The sequence below is a fragment of the Balaenoptera ricei genome, chromosome 12, assembly GCF_028023285.1.
Source record: "Balaenoptera ricei isolate mBalRic1 chromosome 12, mBalRic1.hap2, whole genome shotgun sequence".
Lineage (NCBI taxonomy): Eukaryota > Metazoa > Chordata > Mammalia > Artiodactyla > Balaenopteridae > Balaenoptera > Balaenoptera ricei.
In genome coordinates, this window is record NC_082650.1 from 15,673,491 (window position 1) to 15,697,806 (window position 24,316).

At 41.0% G+C, this 24,316-nt stretch overlaps 1 protein-coding gene across 4 annotated transcripts in view; it reads right to left on the bottom strand.

Annotated features, from left to right (window-relative positions):
* The window catches only part of PLEKHG1 (pleckstrin homology and RhoGEF domain containing G1), a 223,414-nt gene that overhangs the window by 47,436 nt on the left and 151,662 nt on the right, over positions 1–24,316 (bottom strand). For all 4 annotated transcript variants that reach the window (XM_059940997.1, XM_059940996.1, XM_059940998.1 and 1 more), the window contains one exon: positions 12,357–12,457. In XM_059940997.1, coding sequence (XP_059796980.1) covers positions 12,357–12,457 — 101 coding nt within the window. The remainder of the gene's footprint in view (positions 1–12,356; positions 12,458–24,316) is intronic.

Here is a 24,316-nt window from a genome sequence, read left to right on the forward strand (position 1 = left end):
TCTTTCTCATTCTTCCTCTCCTATTTTCCATCTTCTTGTTCATCGTTCTGTTTTCTGAGAGACTTCATCTTTATTTTCTATCCCTTCTATTGAATTTTTTCATTTCTACTATCTGACTTTTAATTTCAAAGTGTGGGTGTGTGTGTTTACATGCTCTTTGGATGCTTCTTATGTTTCTATTCTTATTTTATGGGTGTGAAAAATCTTCTCTTATTTCCAAGCAGATGGTGATGTTGATGATGATGATTTTGGACTTATCTTTCCTGCTCTGTGCTTTTTGCTCAACTACCTTTCCTCTGATCATTTGGGCTTCTGTTGTTCTTGTTAGAGGTTCTCCTCAAATACCTGAGAATCTTCATTTATCCTTTCCTCTTTTTTTTTTTTTTTTTTTTAATTAATTTATTTTTATTTTTGGCTGTGTTGGGTCTTCGTTTCTGTGCGAGGGCTTTCTCTAGTTGCGGCAAGTGGGGGCCACTCTTCATCGCAGTGCGTGGGCCTCTCACTGTCGCGGCCTTTCGTTGCAGAGCACAGGCTCCAGACGCGCAGGCTCAGTAGTTGTGGCTCACAGGCCCAGTTGCTCCGCGGCATGTGGGATCTTCCCAGACCAGGGCTCGAACCCGTGTCCCCTGCATTGGCAGGCAGATTCTCAACCTCTGCGCCACCAGGGAAGCCCTATCCTTTCCTCTTTGAAGGTGAGACACCACGATGCCGACCATAAACTCTGCACAGAAGTGGAGCTTTGCGTAGGGTGCTCCTTACTCAGGGCAGTGGTTCTCAAACATTTTGGGGTCAAGACCTGTTTACCTCTTAAAAATTCTTTATGTGGATTATATCAACACTTATTAGAAATAAAGACTGCTATATAATTTTTAAAAGATCAATTCATTTAATTATAAATTATAAATTTAGTACATGTTAATACAAATAACTTTTTGTGAAAACTAGATTTTATAAAACAAAACAAAATTTAATGAGAAGAGCAGCACTGTTGTACATTTTTGCAAATCTCTAATATCTAACTTAATAGAACAAAGATGGATGCTCATATCTGCTCTGCGTTCAACAGCCTCACACAAATATGTCACTGGAAAAGGGAGGAGTATTTTAATAGCCTTTTAAGTGAGTATGTATATCTTTCTTTGATAAGACACTGAAACTCAACAAATGGTAGTTTCTTAGAGGTTTGTTGGAGTCTGAAACCATTATATACTATATCCTGTTACATTAAAATCCATTGATGCATCTATCTTGTACTTTGAAAGGAACTTTACCAATGCATGATTTCAGAATAGTCCCAATTTCAAACATTCTTTCCTAATATTCCTATAAAAACATACCATCTGTAAGATTATTTTTGTTTTGTTTAAATATAGTTCTGATATTTGTATCAATATCTTTTATAGAAAGATGGGTGTGATTAAATTAAAGGCAGTTGAAATCTAATCATTAGGATCTAAATACTGGATGAAGTAAGAGAAAAGATCAAAGAAAAAGAACAGCCAAGGAAGCAACATATCTGGACCAGTGTTTTCCATTACTGGAGGATGGAGTGCCTTGGATACAGGTTTTGTATCCAGGTCTTTCAATATCAATCCTCTTTCTGAGCACAGAAGAATTTTGAGCAGAATCCATCATGTTACTTCTCAAGGTTTAACAGAAATACTCCTTGACAATATTTAACTCCCTGTGTTCTCAATGTTACACTCATCAAGCTACCCTTTGAGCTTTAATTTCATCTCCAGATTGAATCTCCTGGTAGGAGGAAGTGTCTCAGGGGACCCACCCAGGCTCTAGTATGGCTCACCTATAAATGAATGGCCTTCATTGCTCAACAACCAGAGCTGGGAAGGAGCTCAGATACCTTCCAGTCCTACCCCTTAATTTTCAGGTGAGAAAACCATGACTCATAAAAGGGAGGTGGCTTACCTTAGGTCACACAGCTAATAATTAATGGCATAGCTGGGGTTAGTATCAGGGCTCTTGAATCCCAGTCCCACACTCTATGATAAACACATCTATTGAAAGATTTGTTTCCTGATCGACTCAAGAAAGCTGACGGCTAGACTCTGCATCACAGTGTCTTCAACCTCGTACTGCCTACCTGGAAGGCCTTGTGTGAATCACTTGGCCCACTTTCCTTTACAGCCCTTTTCTAAAATAATGGAACCAGCGAGGAGGAAGTAGTCTTTCAAGCTCTGTCATCAGAGCAATCATCCTGATACAGTTGGCCAATCACCCTGTTTGTTCTCCATTCAACATGGTAATTACTGAAAGCCTTGTGTGTCAGGCACTGCTATAGGCACTGAGGTGATGGGGTAAAGAACATGGACAAAGGCTCTGTCTTATGGTGTTATGTTCCGATCAGGAGTGATAAGTGTTAATAACTGAAGAAATAAACAACACAATATCAAACAAAAGACAACAAATGTTGGCAAGGATGTGAGGAATTGGAACTCTTGTACACTGTTGATAGGAATGCAAAATGGTGCAGCCACTATGGAAAGCAGTACGGAGGTTCTCCAAAAAATTAAAAGTAGAACTACCATATGATCCAGCAATCCAACTTTGGGGTATTTATCTACAAAAATTGAAATCAAAATCTTGAAGAGATATCAGCACTACCATGTTCACTGCAGAAGTATTCACAATAGCTAAAATGTGGATATAACCTAAATGTCTGTGAATGGATAAAGATGAATAAATAAAGAAAATGTGGTATATATATACAATGAAATATTATTTAGCCTTAAAAAAGAAGAAATTCTGTGACAACATGGAAGAACCTTGACATTATGCTAAGTGAAATAAACCAGTCGCAGAAGGACAAATCGTACATGATTTCACTTATGTGAGAAATCTAAAATAGTCACACTCATAGAATCAGACAGTAGAATGGTGGTTAGCAGGGGTTGGGGGTAAGAGTAAATGAAGGAGTTGCTAATTAACAGGCATAAAGTTTCAGCTAAACAGGTTGAACCTGCTGTACCACATTGTAGCTAAGTTAACAATAACGTATTGAACACTTAAAAATTTAGGAGGGTAGATCTCATGTTAAGTGCTCTTACTATCATAACATAAAATTAAAAAAAAAGAAACTAAATGAGATTTCATTCTTTTACCAATAGAAACTTACACACCATAGTACAATATTGCTTAATAAGAATGTTTATGTGAAAAAACAGTAAAGTATTGGTTTTACTGAAAAACAAGACAAACCCAACAGAATATGATATTGTACTATGTTATGAAGGAAATAAAGAGGACAATGTGGTAGAGAGCAACTGAGGCTGGGTGGTGGTGGAGGAGCATTGGGGCAGTCATGGAATGTTCTCTGAGGAGGTGATATCTGAGTTTGGGGAAGGTTGGAAGAGAAAGTCATTTAAGAAATTGATAGTGAGTCTAAGGACAGAATGAACATGGTGTGTTCTTATGTGAGGTGTAGAAAGGAAGCCACTGGCTGGTGTTTGGTGAACAACGGGGAGTGTGGGAGATACGGAAGACGACTAAACATAAAATAATACATCATGTACTATGGGAACTCAGATGGGGCCATGAAATGTGGGAGATAAGGGACTCCATAAAGACCAGAAACAGACTGTCATTCTAGAGTTACAGCCTAACGGGGTGGGGACTAGGTTTCTCACTGCATCAGTGTAACTAATGAACAACTTTACAAGTACAGTAGCAGGAAGGAGTGACTCATAGATTGTGTTTTGTACTCAAAGCTAAAATTAGAGTCATTCTACCTTCAGGTTTGGGGTATTTTCCCTTTTCCCAGAGCAACTGTTCCAAATATTTCCTCCTTTTTGAGTAGGATTATGAAAAAGAAAATAAGATTTCTTACTTGAGTTCAAGTCCCTTGTTTGGATGGGCAGTTACAGGAAACACAGTTCTCTTTTACAGAACATATTCCAGGTAAGACTTTCTCTGACCACTGATGTGGACTTGAAGTCAGGAATTGTAATACAACCTTGAAGATTCTATTGCCTTACACTGAACAAGATTCAGGAACAGGGCCTCTCCCCTTCCGGTGTGCAATAGACTCTAAGCACCACTTCCTTTTCCCACCCACCCAACTAGGTCAGCTGGCATTTTAACTTGTTTGCATCCACAGAGGCACACGTGCATGAGGGAATAGAAAATGGGGTGAGGTTAATAGTACGAAATGCTCCATTAATTTCACTGATACATTAGCACTGGTCTTGAAAAGTCTACAAGAAGAAAGTCTGCAGGTAAAAATATATATCTACCATTGTGCAGTAGTTGAAGACATTTTGGTGGTGTGAAAGGCATTAAAAGAAAAGATAACTTCCCCCACCTTTCCCTGCCTTATTGTTGTATGTATCCCATGATTTGCTTTTTAAATTACATTTCAAAGGATAAAAAAAGCATGGCCCAAATAATTTTTTTGTCTTAAGACATAAGTTACTTGCTCTGTGATGCTTTTACTAGCCCCTCAAACAAAATTAATTGCTTGTTCCTCAGCGTTCGCAAAGCATTTTGTTCATTCCTTGATTATATGACTTGTTGCCTCTGCTACACAATGATGTCATTCATCTTTATACTACTAGACTTAGCCCAGTGTTTTACACACAGTAGTGACTCAACATAGGTATACTGAATAAAGAGAAAGGGTTGAAGGAAAAAGGAAAATTTTACTCTCATCTTTTGAGGAAGGAAGAGAGCTTACGATTTTAACTTGCTAAAAAATAATTTAAAAATAGAATTCCAGTATGGAGGAATGGTCTCTGCTTCCTCACTCTTCATCATTAAAGAAAGATTCAAATTACAGTTTGGATAACTCTTCTGTATTCCAAGAGAGGGATGCTGTGTAAAAACAATTGACATCTCTTCTTTCATGTGCAGTTAAAAAAAACCCAAGTTTTGGGAGTTTAGGGGCAAGTTAAAATGGGGAAAATGGTTTCTTGTACTAAGCTTGTTTCCTGACCGTTTGGGAATCTCTTCCAGACACCAAACCAGAGTCTTAAATTTCCAGGCTATTAAAGGGATTATGAGAGAAAGATTTGGCTATAAAAAAGAAAGCAAAAATGAAATCTCAACTGTATTCCAAAACAGTTCATTTTGGAAGATTTTGTGAAATAACAATTTGAATCTAGTAATATGCCAAAACCGAACAAAGACAGTACAAGGGGGACTTCCCTGGTGGTGCAGTGGTTAAGAATCTGCCTGCCAATGTAGGGGACATGGGTTCAAGCCCTGGTCCAGGAAGTTCCCACATGCCGCGGAACAACTAAGCCCGTGCGCCACAACTACCGAGATGGCGCTCTAGAGCCCGCGAGCCACAACTACTGAAGCCCGTGTGCCTAGAGCCCGTGCTTCGCAACAAGAGAAGCCACTGCAATGAGAAGCCCGCACACCGCAACAAAGAGTAGCCCCCACTCTCCACAACTAGAGAAAGCTCGCGCACAGCAACGAAGACCCAACGCAGCCAAAAATAAATAAATAAATATATTTAATTTTAAAAAAAGGTAACAAAAAAAAAAGTAACTTAAAAAAAAAAGACAGTACAAGGAAAGAAATTATACACTACTGTCATTTATGAACATACATGAAAAAGTTCTTAAAAAAAATACAAATCAAACTCATTATGCATAAATACATGAAACATCATGGCCAGGTAGGGTTTATTCTAGTAGTGTATATATGATTCAAATCAGAAGGCCTATTAATATAATTTGCCTCATTAAGAATAGGAGAAAAGTCATATGCTAATTTTCTTACAGGATGATTATGTATTCAATAAAATTCAATTTTCATTCACACTAAAATCTTAGCAAAATAGAAACAAGTGTCTATCTAAGTCTTGGAAAAAACATCATACTTAATGGTAAACAGTTAAAGCATTCCTGCTAATGTCAGAAAAAAGATAAGAATGCCAACATCTAATCAACTTTGTATGGAAAGACGTACCCAAAGCAGTAAGACAAGAAAAAAACATAAGGGGTAGAAGAACTGTAAAGGAAGACAAAAAATTCTCCTCATTTTCAGACACTACTGTCTACATAGAAAATCCAAAAGGATCTATAAAACATTATTAGAACTGATGGGACAGTTTAGAGAGTTAGTTGGATATAGCATCAACATATAAAAATTAAAAGCATTCCTACATGACAATAATGGCTAATTTAAAAATAGAAGAATTATTCTAGTCAAAAATAACATCAAAAAGAATAAATTTTTAAAAGTCACATGTATGAATGTGATGGAGAAACTATAAAATATTATTATAGGGCATTTTAGAAAAGCTTGATTGATGAGATATTTTTACAGATAGGATGACAATATTGCGAAGATGTCAATTCTGCCAAAATTAATCTAAAAATTAAATCGAATTCCAATAAAAGTCCCAACAGAGTTTTTCATGGAACTTGACAAATTAATGCAAAAAAAAAATCACTTGGCAGTGCAAAGAGTTAAGAAATGCTAAGCCATTGTTGAAGAAGAGCAGTGTGGATTTAATTATTAAGACAATGTGGTATGGAGTAAGGATGGACAAAGAGACCAACAAAACAAAACACAGAGCCCAGAAACAGGACCATACATACACATAAACCTCACCTAGGAGGAATGTGGAACTACAAATCGGCACAGAAAGGATGTACTTTTCAGCCTATGGTGATGGGACCATCAGCTAGCCATATGAAAATAAGGATTTGGATTTCCTACTACAAACCATACTTCCATCAATTTTAGTTAGATAAGGACATAAGTGAAAAGCAAAATTTTAAGACTTTCAGGAAAAATATAGAGTATGTTTATGAACTGAGAGTAGGAGGTAATTTTTTAAACAAACACAAAATCCACATACTATAAATATTATATTTACTTAGAGTAGTCAAACTTATGAATTTTATAACTTCTTTTCAAAGAAACCATAATTAAAGTTAAAAGACAAGTCTCATACTAAGGGAGGATTACAACTCACATAATCCACAACGATCTCCAGGGAGAATTCATCAAGAACTCCTACACAACCCTAAGAAAAAGAAACATCCTGGGACTTCCCTGGTGGCGCAGTGATTAAGACCCCTCACTCCCATTGCAGGGGGCCTGGGTTCTATCCCTGGTCAGGGAACTAGATCCCACATGCATGCCACAAACTAAGAGTTCGCATGCCACAACTAAGGAGCCCACCTGCCGCAACTAAGTGCAACCAAATAAATAAATAAATAGGTATAGGTATTTAAAAAAAAAAAGAAAAGAAAAAGAAACATCCTGACAGAAAAATGATCAATGGGTATAAACCAGAAATTCACAGAAGAAATCAAAGTGGCCAAAAAAACAAGAAAAGAGGCTTAGTCTTAACTGCATTTGGCAAAATGCAAGGTAATGTATCCCCCAATGGAATATTATATCACAGTTAAAATAAGCAAAGTAGAGCTATAAATCTCAAAAGCAACATTGAGTGAAAAAAATTTCTAAAAGGTTGACACGATTTATGCCATGTTTGAAATAAGTTAAAGCATGCTATGTATTTTATCTTTTAAAATTTTTATTTATTTATTTATTTCTGGCTGCGCTGGGTCTTCATTGCTGTGTGTGGGCTTTCTCTAGTTGCAGCGAGCGGGGACTACTCTTCCTTGCGGTGCACGGGCTTCTCACTGCGGTGGCTTCTCTTGTTGTGGAGCACGGGCTGTAGGCACGTGGGCTCAGTAGTTGTAGCTCACGGGCTCTAGAGCGCAGGCTCAGTAGTTGTGGCGCATGGGCTTAGTTGCTCCACGGCATGTGGGATCTTCCCAGACCAGGGATCAAACCCGTGTCCCCTGCATTGGCAGGTGGATTCTTAACCACTGTGCCATCAGGGAAGCCCTGTATTTTAAATAAATACTTACATACATAGTCATGGCAACAAAGATCATACTTGGGAATGAAACATCAAGTCTTGGATAGCAGTTATAGTTATAGTGGTAATTTGAGCCAGATTGTACTGGCTTTTCTGAGCCAATTCTGTACATCTCTTCCTAATTCCATGTTCAGTGATGTCTTCTTAGTAGCTTGAATCTGCAGTGATGGGTGTGTTTACACCAGAGAAACTGGCAAACACTATAAATCCCAGATTCTCCCTCCCCTGCCCTCACCCTGGAGAACTGGTACACCAGCACATCACTGTGCCATTCTCCACAGAGCAGGATGCAATTGGGAGGGGTATATCAGGGGACTCAGCATTATTTGTAACGCCTTTATGCTTTCAAGAATTTCTAAAGCAGAAACTTCCCTGGTGGCGCAGTGGTTAAGAATCTGCCTGCCAATGCAGGGGATATGGGTTCGATCCCTGGTCCGGGAAGATCCCACATGATGCGCAGCAACTAAGGCCGTGCACCACAACTACTGAGCCTGTGCTCTAGAGCCCGCGAGCCACAACTACTGAGCCCACGTGCCACAACTACTGAAGCCTGCGCGCTGCGCCTACAGCCCATGTTCCGCAACAAGTGAAGCCGCTGCAAAGAGAAGCCCGCACACCACAAGGAAGAGTAGTCCTTGCTCGCCGCAACTAGAGAAAGCCCATGCACAGCAACGAAGACCCAAAGCAGCCATAAATAAATAAATTTAAAAAAAAAGAATTTCTAAAGCAAATACGGCACAAGGGAAGGCCTTGATAGACTGAGGGTGCTCCATGGGTGTTTATCATAGTACTCTATGCGTTCCTGTATTTTGGGAATATTTCCTAAAAAACAAAATCTAATCAGCTGAATTTTCCAGGCCAAAATAAACCCATTTTCTTTTTGCCCTCTTTAATTTTAGAGTTTTACATCTTGCTTAGTTGGGCACAATAGCATTATATTATGTTGAAAAACCTGGACCTGAACTAATAACAGAAACTTTAAAATTATTTCAAGCCTTAACCACAGATTTGCCAGATAGCTGTATCTTTGAAATCAACTGATGTAAGGTATAGAATAGGGGATTCATAAGAGGCATTAACATAAAAAGTCACATCAATACTCTTATTTAGTCGAATATAATAGCAAAGACATTTGAGCTCTAAATTTAGAGTCCAGATTTAAGAGAAAGGAAATAAAAGTGAATAGGGACAAAACAGTACAGACAATTCAACTGTAAAAGTTAAACAGGAAGATGTTCTTGAAAATAATTAAAAATAGTAAGAATACCAGTTGAGATTTGACAAAACCAGGTGTGTTCAAAATAGGCTAGGATGGATTTCTAGCTCTGTGTCCTTGAGCAAAGGACTTTCTACACTGATTCCTGTGTCTAATCAATGTGTATACATTTTTGCATCTTATCTACCTCAGAGATGTTAAGAGGATTAAATGAGACAATGCACGTGCAGGAGATATAAAAATGTGATCTACAAAAGGGATAAGCATGAACATGGTAACATGAATTGTGCCACTACACTGATGCCACATATATCATCATCCTGACTCAGGTTTATTCTAGTCACGTCTGACTTCCTCATTCAGAGAACACCAAAGAGAAAAGAGAACAGAGAGAGAACCAACTCAGGCACGTAAAGATCTTCTCAGTCTTCCATAGATTGCAGCCAAGGTCTCTTTTGGTTGACATCGGGGGCTACTTCAGTCTTATCTTCCTTTAAATTAGGAAACACATGAAGATGTAAACGCCGGGGAGTAGAACCCCTTTCCTGGACTATGCCGTAAACCAAGACCTGAAAAGCAGGGCTCTACTCTGGCAGGAGGGCATGCCACTTGATGCCTGGGGTTTGCAGTCAGAGAAGCCCAGACTTGCATAAAGTGATAATGCACATAAAGCTTCATGGCCTCGGGCAAGAAGCAAGCCCTAGATAAGCAGTCATTACAGTCAACTTACAGCCAAACCACCAGAAGGCTTACGCCAGGGCCTCCCAGCATCTAGGCCTTGTTTCTCTTCCTGGGTTACTGTGCCATTGGTGGGATCTGGGCGGAGAAGCCACTCAGGGGCTCCTGGATTTTTAACCTCAGCGACTGCTAAATGGAAGCCTGCTCTAATACCAGCATGTTACTAATGGACACACAGACTCTAAATTCCCCAAATTCAATTTTTTTGTTTTTTGGCTGCACCACCCGGCTTGTGGGATCTTAGTTCCCCAACCAGGGATCAAACCCGGGCCCTTGGCAGTGAGGGTGCGGAGTCCTAACCACTGGACCGCCAGGGAATTCCCCCTATTTCAATTTTTTAATGCCCTTTCTCTATTTTCTTATTATCGTGTTTATTTTATCTAGACAGTGCTTCTCAACCATGGCTGCACATTACAAACATCTGAGGACCTTTTACAAAATCCTGATGCCGTGGTCCACACCCTAGACCTAGAAGTTCTAATCAGAACTTCTAGGAGTAGGAGTCATCATATTAAAAACAAAAAACACACACACAAAAAACCATACACACACACACACACACACACAATCCTTCCCAGATGATTCCAGTGTGCAGCCTGGGTTGAGAACCACTATCTTGGAACATGCAAATTGGTTTTCAAAGTCTACTGAGTCAAATGAAAAGAGATGTTGCAACACTGGCCTTTTTCATATCCCAGGCTTTCAAAATTAAGGGACGAGTTGATGTAATTCAAACATGTCTCCCAGAGGCCAGGCTTGGGCTAGGTGTTAGGGATCCACATGGATGTTAGGGATGGCAAAGGAGATGTGGATCCTACCCTCAAGGAGCTCACATACACCAGCTTCAGTGAGCAAAGAGGGGGAGGATTTATAATTTGCACTAAGGTTGAGTCACCCAATAATAGGGCACTGTAGGACTTTATAAGGGGATTTTACTATAATAAAATCAATGTCATCATCACTGGCTAATATTGTGCTGTTTACTCTGTGCTGGCATTGAGTGAGGCACATGAAGTACTTCAGCTCACTGAAGCTTCACAATAACCACGTGAGGTAGATATTCCTATTGTTTGCATTTGTTCCTTCATTCCACAAAAGTTTGGAGGGTCCCACAAGCCAGACTCTGCTTAAGGTACTTGGGTAGCAGCAAAACTGGCAGATCTCTGCCCTCAGGGATTGTTCTGTGAGTGGGGGCGGGGAGGAAGGAAACAACAGACATAAACGTCAATCACAGACTATGGTAGAAATTGCTAAATGCCTGGAGAAAAAGAAAAAGTGAGCAGGTAAGGTGTGTGCTTGGGTGCCGGGTTCACATCATTGAGAAAGGAAGTTTTGAGCAAAGACTTGAAATGAGGGAGTTAGGTACATTCTACAGATCTTTCCCCAGTACATTCTACAGATCTTTCTCCAATTATGATGGGGTTATGTCCCAATAAACCCACTGTAAGTTGAAAATGTCATAACTTGGAAATGCATTAAAATACACTTAACCTACCAAACACAAAAGCTGAGCTTTGCCTACCTTAAATGTGTTCAGAACACTTACATTAACCTACAGTTGGGCAAAATCATTGAACACAAAGCCTCTTTTATACTAAAGTGCTGAATATCTCATGCAATTTATTGAATACTGTATTGAAAGTAAAAAACAAAATGGTTGTAAGCGTATTGGTTGTTTACCCTCGTGACGGCGTGCGTGACTGCGAGCTGCGGCTCACTGCCCAGGAAAAAATCAAAATTCAACATTTGAAGTACAGTTTCTACTGAACACGTCTTGCTTTCACACCATCGTACAGTCAAATCATGAGGTGAACCATCGTAAGTCGGGGACCATCTGTATTCTGTTAAAAATTCCCCAAAGAATACACACATGGCTCAGTTGGCATGCAAACCCAGAGATGTTGGAAACCAGTCTATGCTCTTTACCTGCCTACTACCTGGTCTTCCAAGAAGTACCACAATACATTATAAGAACTGATTTGCCTGCCCTATCCCCTTCGGCTCCCTGTATGCCTTGTTTACTACGATACTTTTCTAAGCCCACTTCCTGCTACACAGCAGGTACTCAATACATGTTTGAATTAAATTAAGCATTGTAAATTTTAACTATTAATTAATCTGAATTAATATCTGTTATGATTAAAGTATTTATTGTGTGTTTACTCCCTCCTGCCCACTCCCTAGGCAGAAGAAAATTTTTAGAAAGTCCGGCGGAGGTGGGGCTGCTGGAGACCAAGCCAGCACATATTTTTGGATGCCCTGTTCACGTTCTACTGTGGAAGAAAGATGCCTCTGCTCTGTCAGGGTGAATAGGTCTCTTCTCTGAGCCAGGAGGATGGAGCGGGATGGGATTTTGAATAAATGTGAGACTCATATACAAACAAGGATGTTTCCAGGTAGAAGATTTCACGGCATGATAGGCCACAAAAATTTATGAAGTCAAATCAGGGATTTCAAGTAAGTTTTCTTAGGCCACGTTCATTTGAGAAAAATTCATAATGTTCTTATGTGAGAACAATCTTTTGAGTATTAGCTTACCTATTAAAGTGGTAGATATCCTGTATGTTTCCAAAAAGGGCTGATCTTTCTTCTGCCCCCAGAGGAAGTTTCGTTTGGTCCCTGATGCAGTCAAGGTAATCCTGTGAAATCAATGAGAAGAATGTCTTAAACACCCCTGTCCTTTTTCAAGTCATCTTTAGTTATGCATGAGGAATCTTTCATAACTGTTTCAAGTAATTATTATACTAATGTGCTCATTAACTCTACCATGAGAAGGCAGAATTTCTCTTTTATTAATAATGAAATACTGCCCTACTTGTAGAACAGGGAGTTTGAGCAAGGAGAAAGAGTGTATGTACGGTGACATACTTACGCCCAAAATGTATTAGTGCTTCCCTAGATGGATAATATAATGACCATGGTTACTGATAGAGTCAGAGTTTTGGCATACAACATTGCCTGCTATCTCCTTGACTGATTTATATGATAAAACAATACTTTAAAATTCATACAGTGGGAAACCAGAAGTAAAAATTCTGAAATTCTGGTGGTCCAATGGTTAGGACTCAACACTTTCACTGCCATGGCCCGGGTTCAATCCCTGGTCATGGAACTAAAATCCTACAAGCCATGTGGTATAGCAAAAAAAAAAAAAAAATTCTGAAATGTGACACAGTTGTTTTAAACATAACTTAAAAAGTCAGAAAGCTATCAGTTGCTGAAGTCTAGACTTAAATTTATCCTCAAATACCAGATTATTTAAAAAAACTTTTTAAAATAAAATAAGCACGTCACTCACGTATGCTATCCAATAGGCCATGTTAAGGAGTCACAGACAGCTTGAAAGGATTTTATATATTTTAACATGGAAACAGCTCCCCACGGAGCTAACGTGGGCTCAGACCCACAGTGGGTTAAATGCACGTGGCTTAGAAGCTATTTGAACTGCTGAGAGAGGGGAAATCTGCTCTCCACGCTGTGTGCTGAGTCCATAACTGAGTGTCCCCCTTCCCCCAGCCAGCCTTGAAAAGAGAACTCTGTAGGAGGCAAGAAAACAATAAAGAAAAAAGTGAAAACAGCTGAAATAACGTAAAATCAAAAATAAATACAGTTCCCCGCCCTGGGCTGAACAATGCAGTATTGCTCTCCACCAAACGTCACCCAGAGTTCTGCAGCACTGGGGAAGTCACCCTGGGAAAAGTCAGCCAGACCGTGAAAATCCCAGCACTCAACCACATTCCATTGGCCAATCGCAAACACAATACCGTTTAAGTGCAACTAGTGAAAGGAGAAGCTGAAATGTAAGAACCATCAGATAATTGTTGCTTTTGTCTTTTAATAAGCCACGGCCACCCTCTCATGCCCTCCATGTTCCTCAAATGAAAAACAGGTCAGGCTTCGTCAGGAACTGTCTCCGTAGCATGGTTCACCGATTGCGTCATATAGCTTACCATTCTGGTTCTTTATTGCTAAAATCGTGGTCATGCAGGAACCGATGTTCATAAGCCTTTTTGTGTTTTAACAAGGTTGGTGGTAACATCATTTCTTCTTCAGAAAGTGGTCATCTCAATAAGAAATTAGACTCCCAAGGTTTAAGTGTAATTGCCATTAAAAACCCACAAGAGCAAGACCCAGCCTCCTTACTTCTATGAGTGGAACAGTCATAAGGAACTTAAGTATCTGTATAGGCTATAGCGATAACGCCCAAATAAGAAATGCTCAAGAAGGCTAGAATGGAAGTAAGAGTGCATTTTGAACAAGTATAAATCTAACTTAGGCTTCCTCAAAAAAAAATGTATTCCTTGATAGTTTCATAAAATTACACATGGCACAAAGAGATGGGCTAATATTTAACTGCATTGAATGCTTATATTTGATAGTTGTTTCATACTTTGATCAACATTTCAAAAGGACAAGTCATATGCAAAATTAAGAAGGTAAAACAAAGGTTATAGATGAATACAAAATTGAAAAGTGAAACAACGATATTGGCAGGCGTGATCCACACCCAACAGCAGCGTGAAGATTGGGACGTAGATGACGCATATATTCCAGATTCACCTGGCCAGCTGCAATGGAGTTTAAGGAGAAAAGGAAGAATCCTTTTTCTCACTTCAAGTACAAAGCTGGTTCATTTTGCAGAAACCTGATACTAAATTCTTCATGTCAGGGAAAGACTGAGTTAAGGGGGTTGAAGAATTTCATCTGGGGTGAGAGACAAAGAACCATGGCCCACTTCCAACAGAGGATGGCCCATCTCCAAATGAAAGAGTTTCAAAACCCCAGAGTCCGTGGTAGAGGAACTAGATTTTAAACGCTGCTTGTTTTCTGAAATCGTTGAGAAAATAGATCGTTAGGAGTCCAGATTTTTGCAGGCCACTCTAGAAAACAGATCAAAGCCATATGGCCACAACGTGTTCCCCTACTGATCATAATTAAGTCTTTTAAATATGATACTTTAACCCTAAACCAGTTACTGAAAACTACTGTAGCATGCACTGCATTAGCAGCTGTAATTATCTGAAGCCAAAATGAGAGGTTTGAAGCTCAGTGATAATAATAGTTCATTCTGTGCTCAAATGACAGAGTAAAGACACCAATGAAATTTATTAGAGCCTGTCATGCTGCTTTTTAATTTTATTGGCTTGATGTCAGCACCTATGGTTACCCTACAGTTAACAATGAAAGATAAATTTAAAACTTTTGCGCCGAAAACAATTATTCTCCAAGAGGATCAAAGAATTCACTCAATTTTGAGGAGGGTAGGGAGGAGATACAAAAAAGAGCTTTACACCATTCGAAAAAATTTTCATTATACTACTATAAATTTTACCTAAAGTATTTCTTTTCTAATCAACAGCTCCACCATTGTAAGATTTGTACACGTGTGCCCTCTTCTCAATAACTTTTTCATTCCTGTGATGTCTGTTATTGAATATATCCAAGTAAAGTTGAACTCGGTGCTATTTGAAGTGTGATAAATGGACTGCCAGTTTGCAAACTGTTACTGATCTACAAGATAGATAAGTGCAGAACTTGAGAGAAAGCATGTAGAAACTTTTATAGCATTTTGACAGAATGATATTTGTTGAATCTAATGATAAATTTGGGCTTGTATTTTGCAAGTCTGATAGCTTCTATTTTGTTTTTCTAGTAATTCATTTTTTGTGGTGTTTTACAAAAGTGTCAGTGTGTGGCTGATAGGAAAACACACACACACGCACGCTTGTCCCTCACCACAGATAGTTTCAGAAGGTCTGGTCTAGACAACAGTCCAGCAGAGATGCTGGAGAAAGGATGCTTCCAGAACTGGAACAGAATTCAAACTCAGTGTCCTTGGTAGCTCGTTTTATTTCTTTACGATGTCCTGAAAGAATTAAGCTAATACCCCCGTGCTTGTCTCTCTTTTTTCCTCTAAAATAACGTTTAAAATTCTAATCTGTTTAACATGAAAATGAAGATAAACCACAAGAAGAGAAAAGATTTATTTAGATTGGTACTTAATATTTTTTTCTACTCTATCTCTTTCTTGAAGATACATTGTAGAAACAAAATGAAGAAAATGTTCTGTTCCTAATTCCTCTTGCCCAGGTTTCAAAATTCTATCTCTTTGGCTTCCTCTTTTTGGCCTAGTTTTTGTGTTAGCACTTCCAAATTCTAAGCCCTTTGTTATAACTCCTGTGTAAGATTTTTGGTCTTTATTTTGGAGGATGCATCTTCTTTGGTTTCTCCAACTCGTCCACCTTTACTAGAGAGTAATCATTTGTTTATATAAAACCTGTCTCCAAGTTTCATGTATTACATTGGGATGCTGTTGATACTACAATATCTTACATTTGTGTGTCAATTTACAGTTCAAAAAGCACATTCACATTTATTCATACAAACCCTCCTTCCCCCCTCTTTTTGAGGTCATAAGAATGCATGCCAAGTTCTGTTTTACAAGCTAGGAATTAAATAAAATGAATAAAACATGATCCCTTCCCCCAAGGAGTTCCCCATGTAGTTGAAAAGCAAGTATAAACAACTAAGTACAATACAGTGTTTAGGCAGCATGACTGATAAATATTCAGCACATGGGAGAAGAAGGCAGAGGAGGAAGTGGGCAATTCCAGGTCAGGGAGAAGTCTTCTGGAGAAGGTGATGGTGGAGGTGAATCTTTAAGGATGACCAGGAGTTAGAATAGAGAGAAACTAGAAGGAGACACAACACCCAGGAAGATTGAAAAGAGTAAAGGGGCACATGGTAACGAAAGGCAGGGTGCAGTCAGGACACTAAAAGGAGCCGAGGGGCTTCCCTGGCGGTCCAGTGGTTAAGACTCCACGCTTCCAGTGCAGGGGGCTTGGGTTCGATCCCTGGTCGGGGAACTAAGATCCCACATGCCACATGGCATGGCCAATAAAATAAAAGGAGCTGAGATGGGCTGAGGGAGCAGGACATGCGCATGTCCACAGACCCTGGAGTGGGGCTGCAAAGTGAGAGAGGCTACAGTCAGGAGAGGCTTGATCAAGGAGAACCTTCCGTGCTCTTAGGTGGAGGCAACCACTGACAGATGCCATGAGTCCAAAGATCATCCCAGCATCAGAAAATAGAACATTAGCTATAAAACTGCCAGTTCGGAGGCCAGTTAGACCCGGACAGCAGCACAGGTAAGATCGGAGTCGGTCCTCCACAAGTTCCACAGAGTGGAGCTGTATTTAATTAGATGCGGAGACCGAGAGAAAGGAGCCAGTCAAGGCAGACAGCTTTCAGGAGAAGGGAGTCTCTTCTCTCACCTTCAGCTCCGAGGAGGGCGGTGCTGCTCTCCTGGCTCCCAGCAAGGACGCTGCCAGCCCCTCGTCTCCTTGTCCCGTTGGCTGCAGCTTGGAGAGAGCTGGGCGCTCCCTCCGGGGAGAAGTCTCCACCAGCTTTCATCCTTCTGAGTTTCTCTCCCAGGTGGCTGGTGAGGGAAAGCTAACCCGCAGAGACCTTGGCAGGGCGGTTCTCGGCCTTTCCAGCTGACTGAGACCTGCACTGGACTGCCTCACACCCACACCAACACTTCAAGACATCTCTGGGGATCCATGGTAGAAAGGAGACAAGGCATGTCTTTTGGCCTCGCTCATCTACAGGGTAGGTCTTCATGTGGCTCAGGGCTGCTCATCCTGCTCTTGTTAGAGAAGCTTGGAGAAGAAATACGAGTTTTATTTTCCAGCTGTTGCCTTCTGCACAAATGCTGCCCTTCAGGAACATCACGAGGGACACGATGGGTTCACAATCACAGGGCCCTGCCCGAATCCCCACTCACGCACCTTCCCTCTGCATTCCCGAGGGAACTGAAGAGATGAGGGTGGTGGTCTGCAGGTAAAGACAGCGCCTTGGTCTTGGATGTGCGAAGATGAGGCGGACTGTAGGACATCCCCAAGGAGGGGTTTGCCGGGCACAAGATTTGGGAAGAAAAACTGAGTGGCCTGTTGAGAGAGCTCTTTGTGCAACTTTGGGCCCCATCTTATGCAGCAGTGACAGAAGCATGGGGCCCAAATGTCCTCCCACCTTCAGGGCCCAGGGGCACATCCAGTCCTGGCCATGAGAAAGCGGTTTCAGGCTATCTCAGTGCTAGCAAACTGCAACCTTGGAGGGTGTCAGCAGGTCATGGCACCTCCAGAGAGTCTCCCATGTTGCAGTGAGAACACCAAAGGTCCCTTGTGGAGGAGAGTAGCAAGGCAAATTGAGAGCCACGAGGCCTCGGGCAGCACAGAACCCTGGCCCACACTGATGGGAGGTCGTACCCCTAAGTGGGAGCACAGAGCCAGATGTGTGCTTCCCACCTTGTTCAGAAACAGTCTCAGGAAAACCCAGGGGATAATGGAGTCCCAAATCCAGTGACTAGAGAGAACTGCAGACTGATTTGGAAGTGGGGTAATAGATGAGCATATATTTTGAGACGTTGGGATGTAAAGGAAGGAGAGTGGTGGGGCAGTAACTGGAAGAGATGTAGGATCAGGGAGGATCAATCGATTGATCTGTCCATCCATCCATGCATCTATCCATCCATGCATGCATCCATCCATGCATCTATCCATGTATCCATCCATCCATGCATCTATCCAGCCATGCATGCATCCATCCATGCATCTATCCATGTATCCATCCATCCATGCATCTATCCAGCCATGCATGCATCCATCCATGCATCTATCCATCCATCCATGCATCTATCCATGTATCCATCCATCCATGCATCTATCCATCCATCCATGCATCTATCCATGTATCCATCCATCCATGCATGCATCCATCCATGCATCTATCCATGTATCCACCCATCCATGCATCTATCCATCCATGCATCTATCCATCCATGCATCCACCCATCTATCCATGCATGCATGCATCCATCTATCCATGAACAGGCTGGTGGGAGGTGTAGGGAAGAAGAAGATGGAGGGAGGAAGCCTGGAATGATCGGAGGGGATAACTGGCAATGGTGAACACAGAGGAAGACAGAAGGTGACTGTAAGAGCCAAGGTGAAGGGACGAGACCAAAGGTGGAGGACAGGAAGATGAGCACCTCTCTTGGGAAGTCTGGGTGGGGAGCACTGTCTATCTGGCCAAGCTGACACTGGTCAGCTCCACTTGATCTTGTAGAAAACAAAATTCTAACAAGTCAGAGCATATGAAATTAAAAGTTTCCTATTTCTTCTCAAGGGCCTTCCCTCTCTGCCCAGGTGTCACTTTCCAGAGGTAACTCTGGTTAAAGATGCGGTGTGGGGCTTCCCTGGTGGCGCAGTGGTTGAGAATCTGCCTGCCAATGCAGGGGACACAGGTTCGAGCCCTGGTCCGGAAAGATCCCACATGCCGCGGAGCAACGAAGCCCGTGTGCCACAACTACTGAGCCTGCGCGTCTGGAGCCTATGCTCCACAACAAGAGAGGCCACGATTGTGAGAGGCCCGCGCACCGCGATGAAGAGTGGCCCCCGCTCACCGCAACTAGAGAAAGCCCTCGCACAGAAACGAAGACCCAACACAGCTAAAAATAAATAAATAAATAAATTTATTAAAAAAAAAAACAAAAAACAAAAAAAAGATGTGGTGTGCCAGATGTAGAGAATAAACTTATGGTTACCAAGGGGGGAAGAGGGGGTGAGATGAATTGGGAGATTGGGATTGACATATATACACTACTATGTATAAAATAGATAACTAGGGGCTTCCCTGGTGGCGCAGTGGTTAAGAATCCGCCTGCCAATGCAGGGGACATGGGTTCAGGCCCTGGTCCGGGAAGATCCCACATGCCACGGAGCAACTAAGCCCGTGTGCCACAACTACTGAGCCTGCGCTCTGGAGCCTGTGAGCCACAACTACTGAGCCCGAGTGCCACAACTACTGAAGCCCGCGCGCCTAGAGCCCGTGCTCCACAACAAGAGAAACCACTGCAATGAGAAACCTGTGTACCACAATGAAGAGTAGCCCCCGCTCGCCGCAACTAGAGAAAGCCCGTGTGCAGCAACGAAGACCCAACGCAGCCAAAAATAAAATAAATAAAATAAATAAATTTATAAAAAAAAAAAAAAAAAAGATAACTAACGAGAACCTGCTGTACAGCACAGGGAACTCTACCCAGTGCTCTGTGGTGACCTAAATGGGAAGGAAATCTAAAAAAGAGTGGGTATACGTATATGCATAGCTGATTCGCTTTGCTGCACAGCAGAAGCTAACACAACATTGTAAAGCAACTATACTCCAAGAAAAATTAATAAAAAAAAATAAAGATGCAGTGTGCATGCTTCTGGGTCATGTTCTGGGGCATAATTATATCTATAAAACATGAGATTTTATGCTTGATTCACAACTTTGTTTTTCCATTCAGTGTATGTAAATACACATAACTCCTATACGTAAACATAGTTCTTTCATTATAACGGCTACATTGTATCCCATTCAATAGCTTTATTATAATGTACCTCATTATTACAATAAAGATTTCGGCGGGGGCGGGTGGGCACAGGCCTATGTGCTGGGAACTGCGGGAAGGGGCGTTCGGAAATGAGTAAGATAAGACCCCTAACCCTCTAGGTGCTCACAAGGCAGTAAGGGAGAAAGAAACAAATCACAGGATAACAATTTAAGTGTTATAAGAATTATTTACAAAGGGCTGTGAGAATATAGAAGAATCCATTTTCAAATGAAAGAAACTTTTTATCTTTCTTCCAAATAAACCACGAAACAGGGCTTACACTAAAATTTCCTGCTGTAGCCTGCACATAAAGCATCAGAAGTCTAGTCTTCACGTTAATCTCTTTTCTTCCTCTATTGACATCCATGGGGGAGGAAGATACAGCCAAAGAAATGAGACTGGGGGGTCTCTGGCCACCCCATCAGGCTGGAAACAAAAGCTCTTATTATGGGAACAATGTTGTCCCTGAGTCTATATAACATAGCTCCCTCCACCCCCAACACAGAGAACTGTGCTGCAAATACAATATAGCATCAATAGGACGAATCTTTCTGCCAATACTGTTGCAGAGAATGGAGGAGGGCAAGAGAAAGAAGGGGGAAGGGGGAAAAGAGAAGAGAAAAAGAAGAGGAAAGAAATGAGGCAGGAAGAGAAAGAGGGAAGAAAGCGTGAAAGGGAAGAAAAAAGAGAAAGGAGAGAGACCCACACATGCAAGCGCAGGAATGAAACCCAAATTAATTTCAAGTTGAAAGCAGCTTCTGTTGCTGATATGATATCAGTTCTTATTCAGAGTTTTCCTAACCGATGGTATAGAGGTTGATCTTAATTGGCCATATATGGAAGTCAGTATTAATGCTCTGAGATATTTGAGTAAAAGAAGAATAAAAAACAGGGAGGTTTCAGCCTCATTTACCTTCTATAATAGTTTCAGTACCTAAGACATCAGTAAAAAATGCTGAGAATGGCCTTCTGGCTAAGCTGTGACAAATGACACTTGTGCCAGCTCAGTTCCCTCTATTGTTTCACTTCTTCCTCCTGAAAGAAGGAGGGGTAGGAGGTGCCCCCTGGGGAGGAGACAGGACAGCTGGACCTGGAAAGGGGGAGGGTCGGGTAGTTTGTCCCAGAAAGAGAAACTTGGGGAGGGGGTGGGGGACAGCAGTTCTGTTAAAAACAGCAGTACTGAGTCGAAAGAGCAAATATCGGGGAATATTTGTTTGGTTTTCCCCTAAAACTAAAAGCAGAAAATATTTATGAACCGGTAGTTAACAGTAATCTAATGATATAAGCAAGATATTAAGAAACAGGACTAGCATTCATATATTAAAGTCCTTAAAGTGACTAGTTGCCCATCTTTTACTACACTTCTGACAACCATTATAAAAATCAATTGCCTTTACTTCATATTGATATCAGGAGGAAGAATTTGATGTACATAAATAAATCTAAAAATGTTATAATAATTAAGAAGCTGGGTACAAATATAACACTGAAATGAATCTCTTCTATTATCCTTAGTTATAACAAATAGAAAAGTTCTTACAGGAGTCTTTTCTGTAAGAACAGCAAAAAAAACCCTTAATTTTCTATTGCTTTGTGAAATTGCTTATTTAAATATTTATTTAAAAATTGTGCTTAGGGTTTTCAAATTACATCGACAATGTTCTCATATGCAAAAGCTCTTCTTAAAATAAGAGAGGTGGACACATACCCATGAAGAGGTCCTACTGTATACTGAAATATCTTTCCATACTTATTTGAAACCTACCATTACTTTTTTCTCTGTACACTTTAACCCGATCATCATTTCTAGCTACCAAAAAAGGAGGAAAGCATTTCTGGGATAATCTATGTGCTTACTGAATGTGAATAAATATAAAATATGTTTAAAATCTTCAAAATGGGCAACCAGAGAGTTTTCCAGGCTGCCTGCAGTAAAGCATGGCACCAGGGTCCTAGTGGGCGTTGACAAGATAGGGAAGGAAGTGTATTAACCACTCCCTTGAGCCCTTTGGTCACCCTACTTTTTTCTGACTCTTGTTATGTTTTCCTCCTCACTGGGTTAACTTTACTTAGCATATACTCCCTTTTTACTCTCCAGGTCCTGAGCCAGGTAAGGAAGCAGACAGATACAATTAGATGTGGCTATAATCCTTCAGGAGGAAAAATGAAGAAAAGGCTGATGAGGTAGCAGAGGGATTATGTCCTGGCAAATCTTTAAGTACTGAAAATAAGAAACCAATTCATCTCGGGACTTCCCTGGTGGTCCAGTGGCTAAGACTCCATGCTCCCAGTGCAGGGGGCCCAGATTCGATCCCTGGTCAGGGAACTAGATCCCACATGCTGCAACTAAGAGTTCGCACGCCACAACTGAAGATTCCACGTGCCATAACTAAGACCTGAGGCAGCCAAATAAATAAATAAATATTAAAAAAAAAAAGAAAGAAACTGATTCATCTCAATTACAATCCCGGCACTGCTGGTGTAATTTGAAACACGGTAATTATGAAAAATTAAATAAAGCCCAAGGGCTTTTGTATATGGGAAAGAAAATAAAAGATCAGTAAAATAAATTTACATTATTAGATCACCTGAGGTTTAACTCCTCCTCACTCCTATTTACTACTACTACTATTATTATCATTAGCATTATTGTTATTACTATTATTATAAGGTTTGGTGATAGGTACTGAGCTCACTACTTTATATGCATTATCTCATTTAATCTTCACTGCAACGCCAGGAGGTGAGTCCCATTGTTAATCCCATTTTATTGGAAGCTTAGAAATGTTCAATTGCTCCCCAAGGTCACACAGCGTGTGCATGACTTACTTGCATTCAAACCAGGACCAGCTGACTATAGCTTGCCCCCCCCCCCCAAACCCTGTACCACTGCTTCAAAGGTTTTAGTCCTTAATACAGTATCTTTAGACAGTAGAGGTCTGCTGCTGACTTTGGGACTAAATGTGGTTTTTATTAGGTATGAGTTAGGAGCCTACCAAAATCACAACTCTCACTGACCAGGTGACTGCCGTGTGCCAGGATTGTCACGTACTGTATCTTAATTAATATCGGTCCATTCACAGGATGAACCCACTTTCTTCATGTGTTCATCAACACACATCCCAGGCCTGCTCTTCCATCAGCCAAGCACACCAGCTCTCAGCCATCTGCCGTTTTACTTTCAACACTGGCTCACGCTTTCCCATCCCACTCACAAGTTCTCTTCCTTCTTACTAGCACATGGTTCTCCACTCCTTCAAAAGATCCCACTTTCCTTGCCAGTCCCCCCAAGGTTGGTCATTCCATCCCACTTTATTTGCATGACTCTGCGTAGCTCTCCCCATAGGAACACACTCCTTTACAAAGCCAGTCATGCAGAAACACTACAAATGAATTTCTCCTGTTCTTTTAGCACCATGCTACTTTTAAGTTCATTAAAAAATGTATACAATGGAGAGCCTGGAAAGCAGAGAGTTGAAAAGCTATAGAATCAGGAATCACTATAAAATGAAGATCAATCAGCAATGTAGAGAGAAACAGCAGCTCTGAAAGCATAGCTTTCGTCAGGGGAAAGGGGTGGTGTACAGAAATGAAATGTACAAAGAGGTGCAGGACTCGTGCAGCAAAGCTTCCTTACGACTGTGGGTAAGTGACCCTGGAAGGGTCACAGGGGATCGTGTACCGTAGGCAGCTTATTAGAGTAACATGCTTTTGACGACAGTCTGGATTTTTGTTCTTGGTGCTCTGACCTCCTCCACGGAACTCTGCACATCACTTCGTACACCGATGGCTTAAAGGCCTTCACTAAACATCAAAATGTGGCCATGGATTTCTCAGCAAAACATTTCCTGTTTGCAGGTCAAAAACCACCCATACCTCACCTGAGGACTCTCAGTTCTAGAGCATCAGACATCTGGAAATAAGGACACCAAATAATGGCCCATTAAAACAGATACAGTCAGTTTTGCCACATACACATGACCAGTTAGTGTATGCTTGACTAATGATGAATGGGACAGTAATTAACTATATGACTTATTTAATGAGTTGGAATACTTTCTAG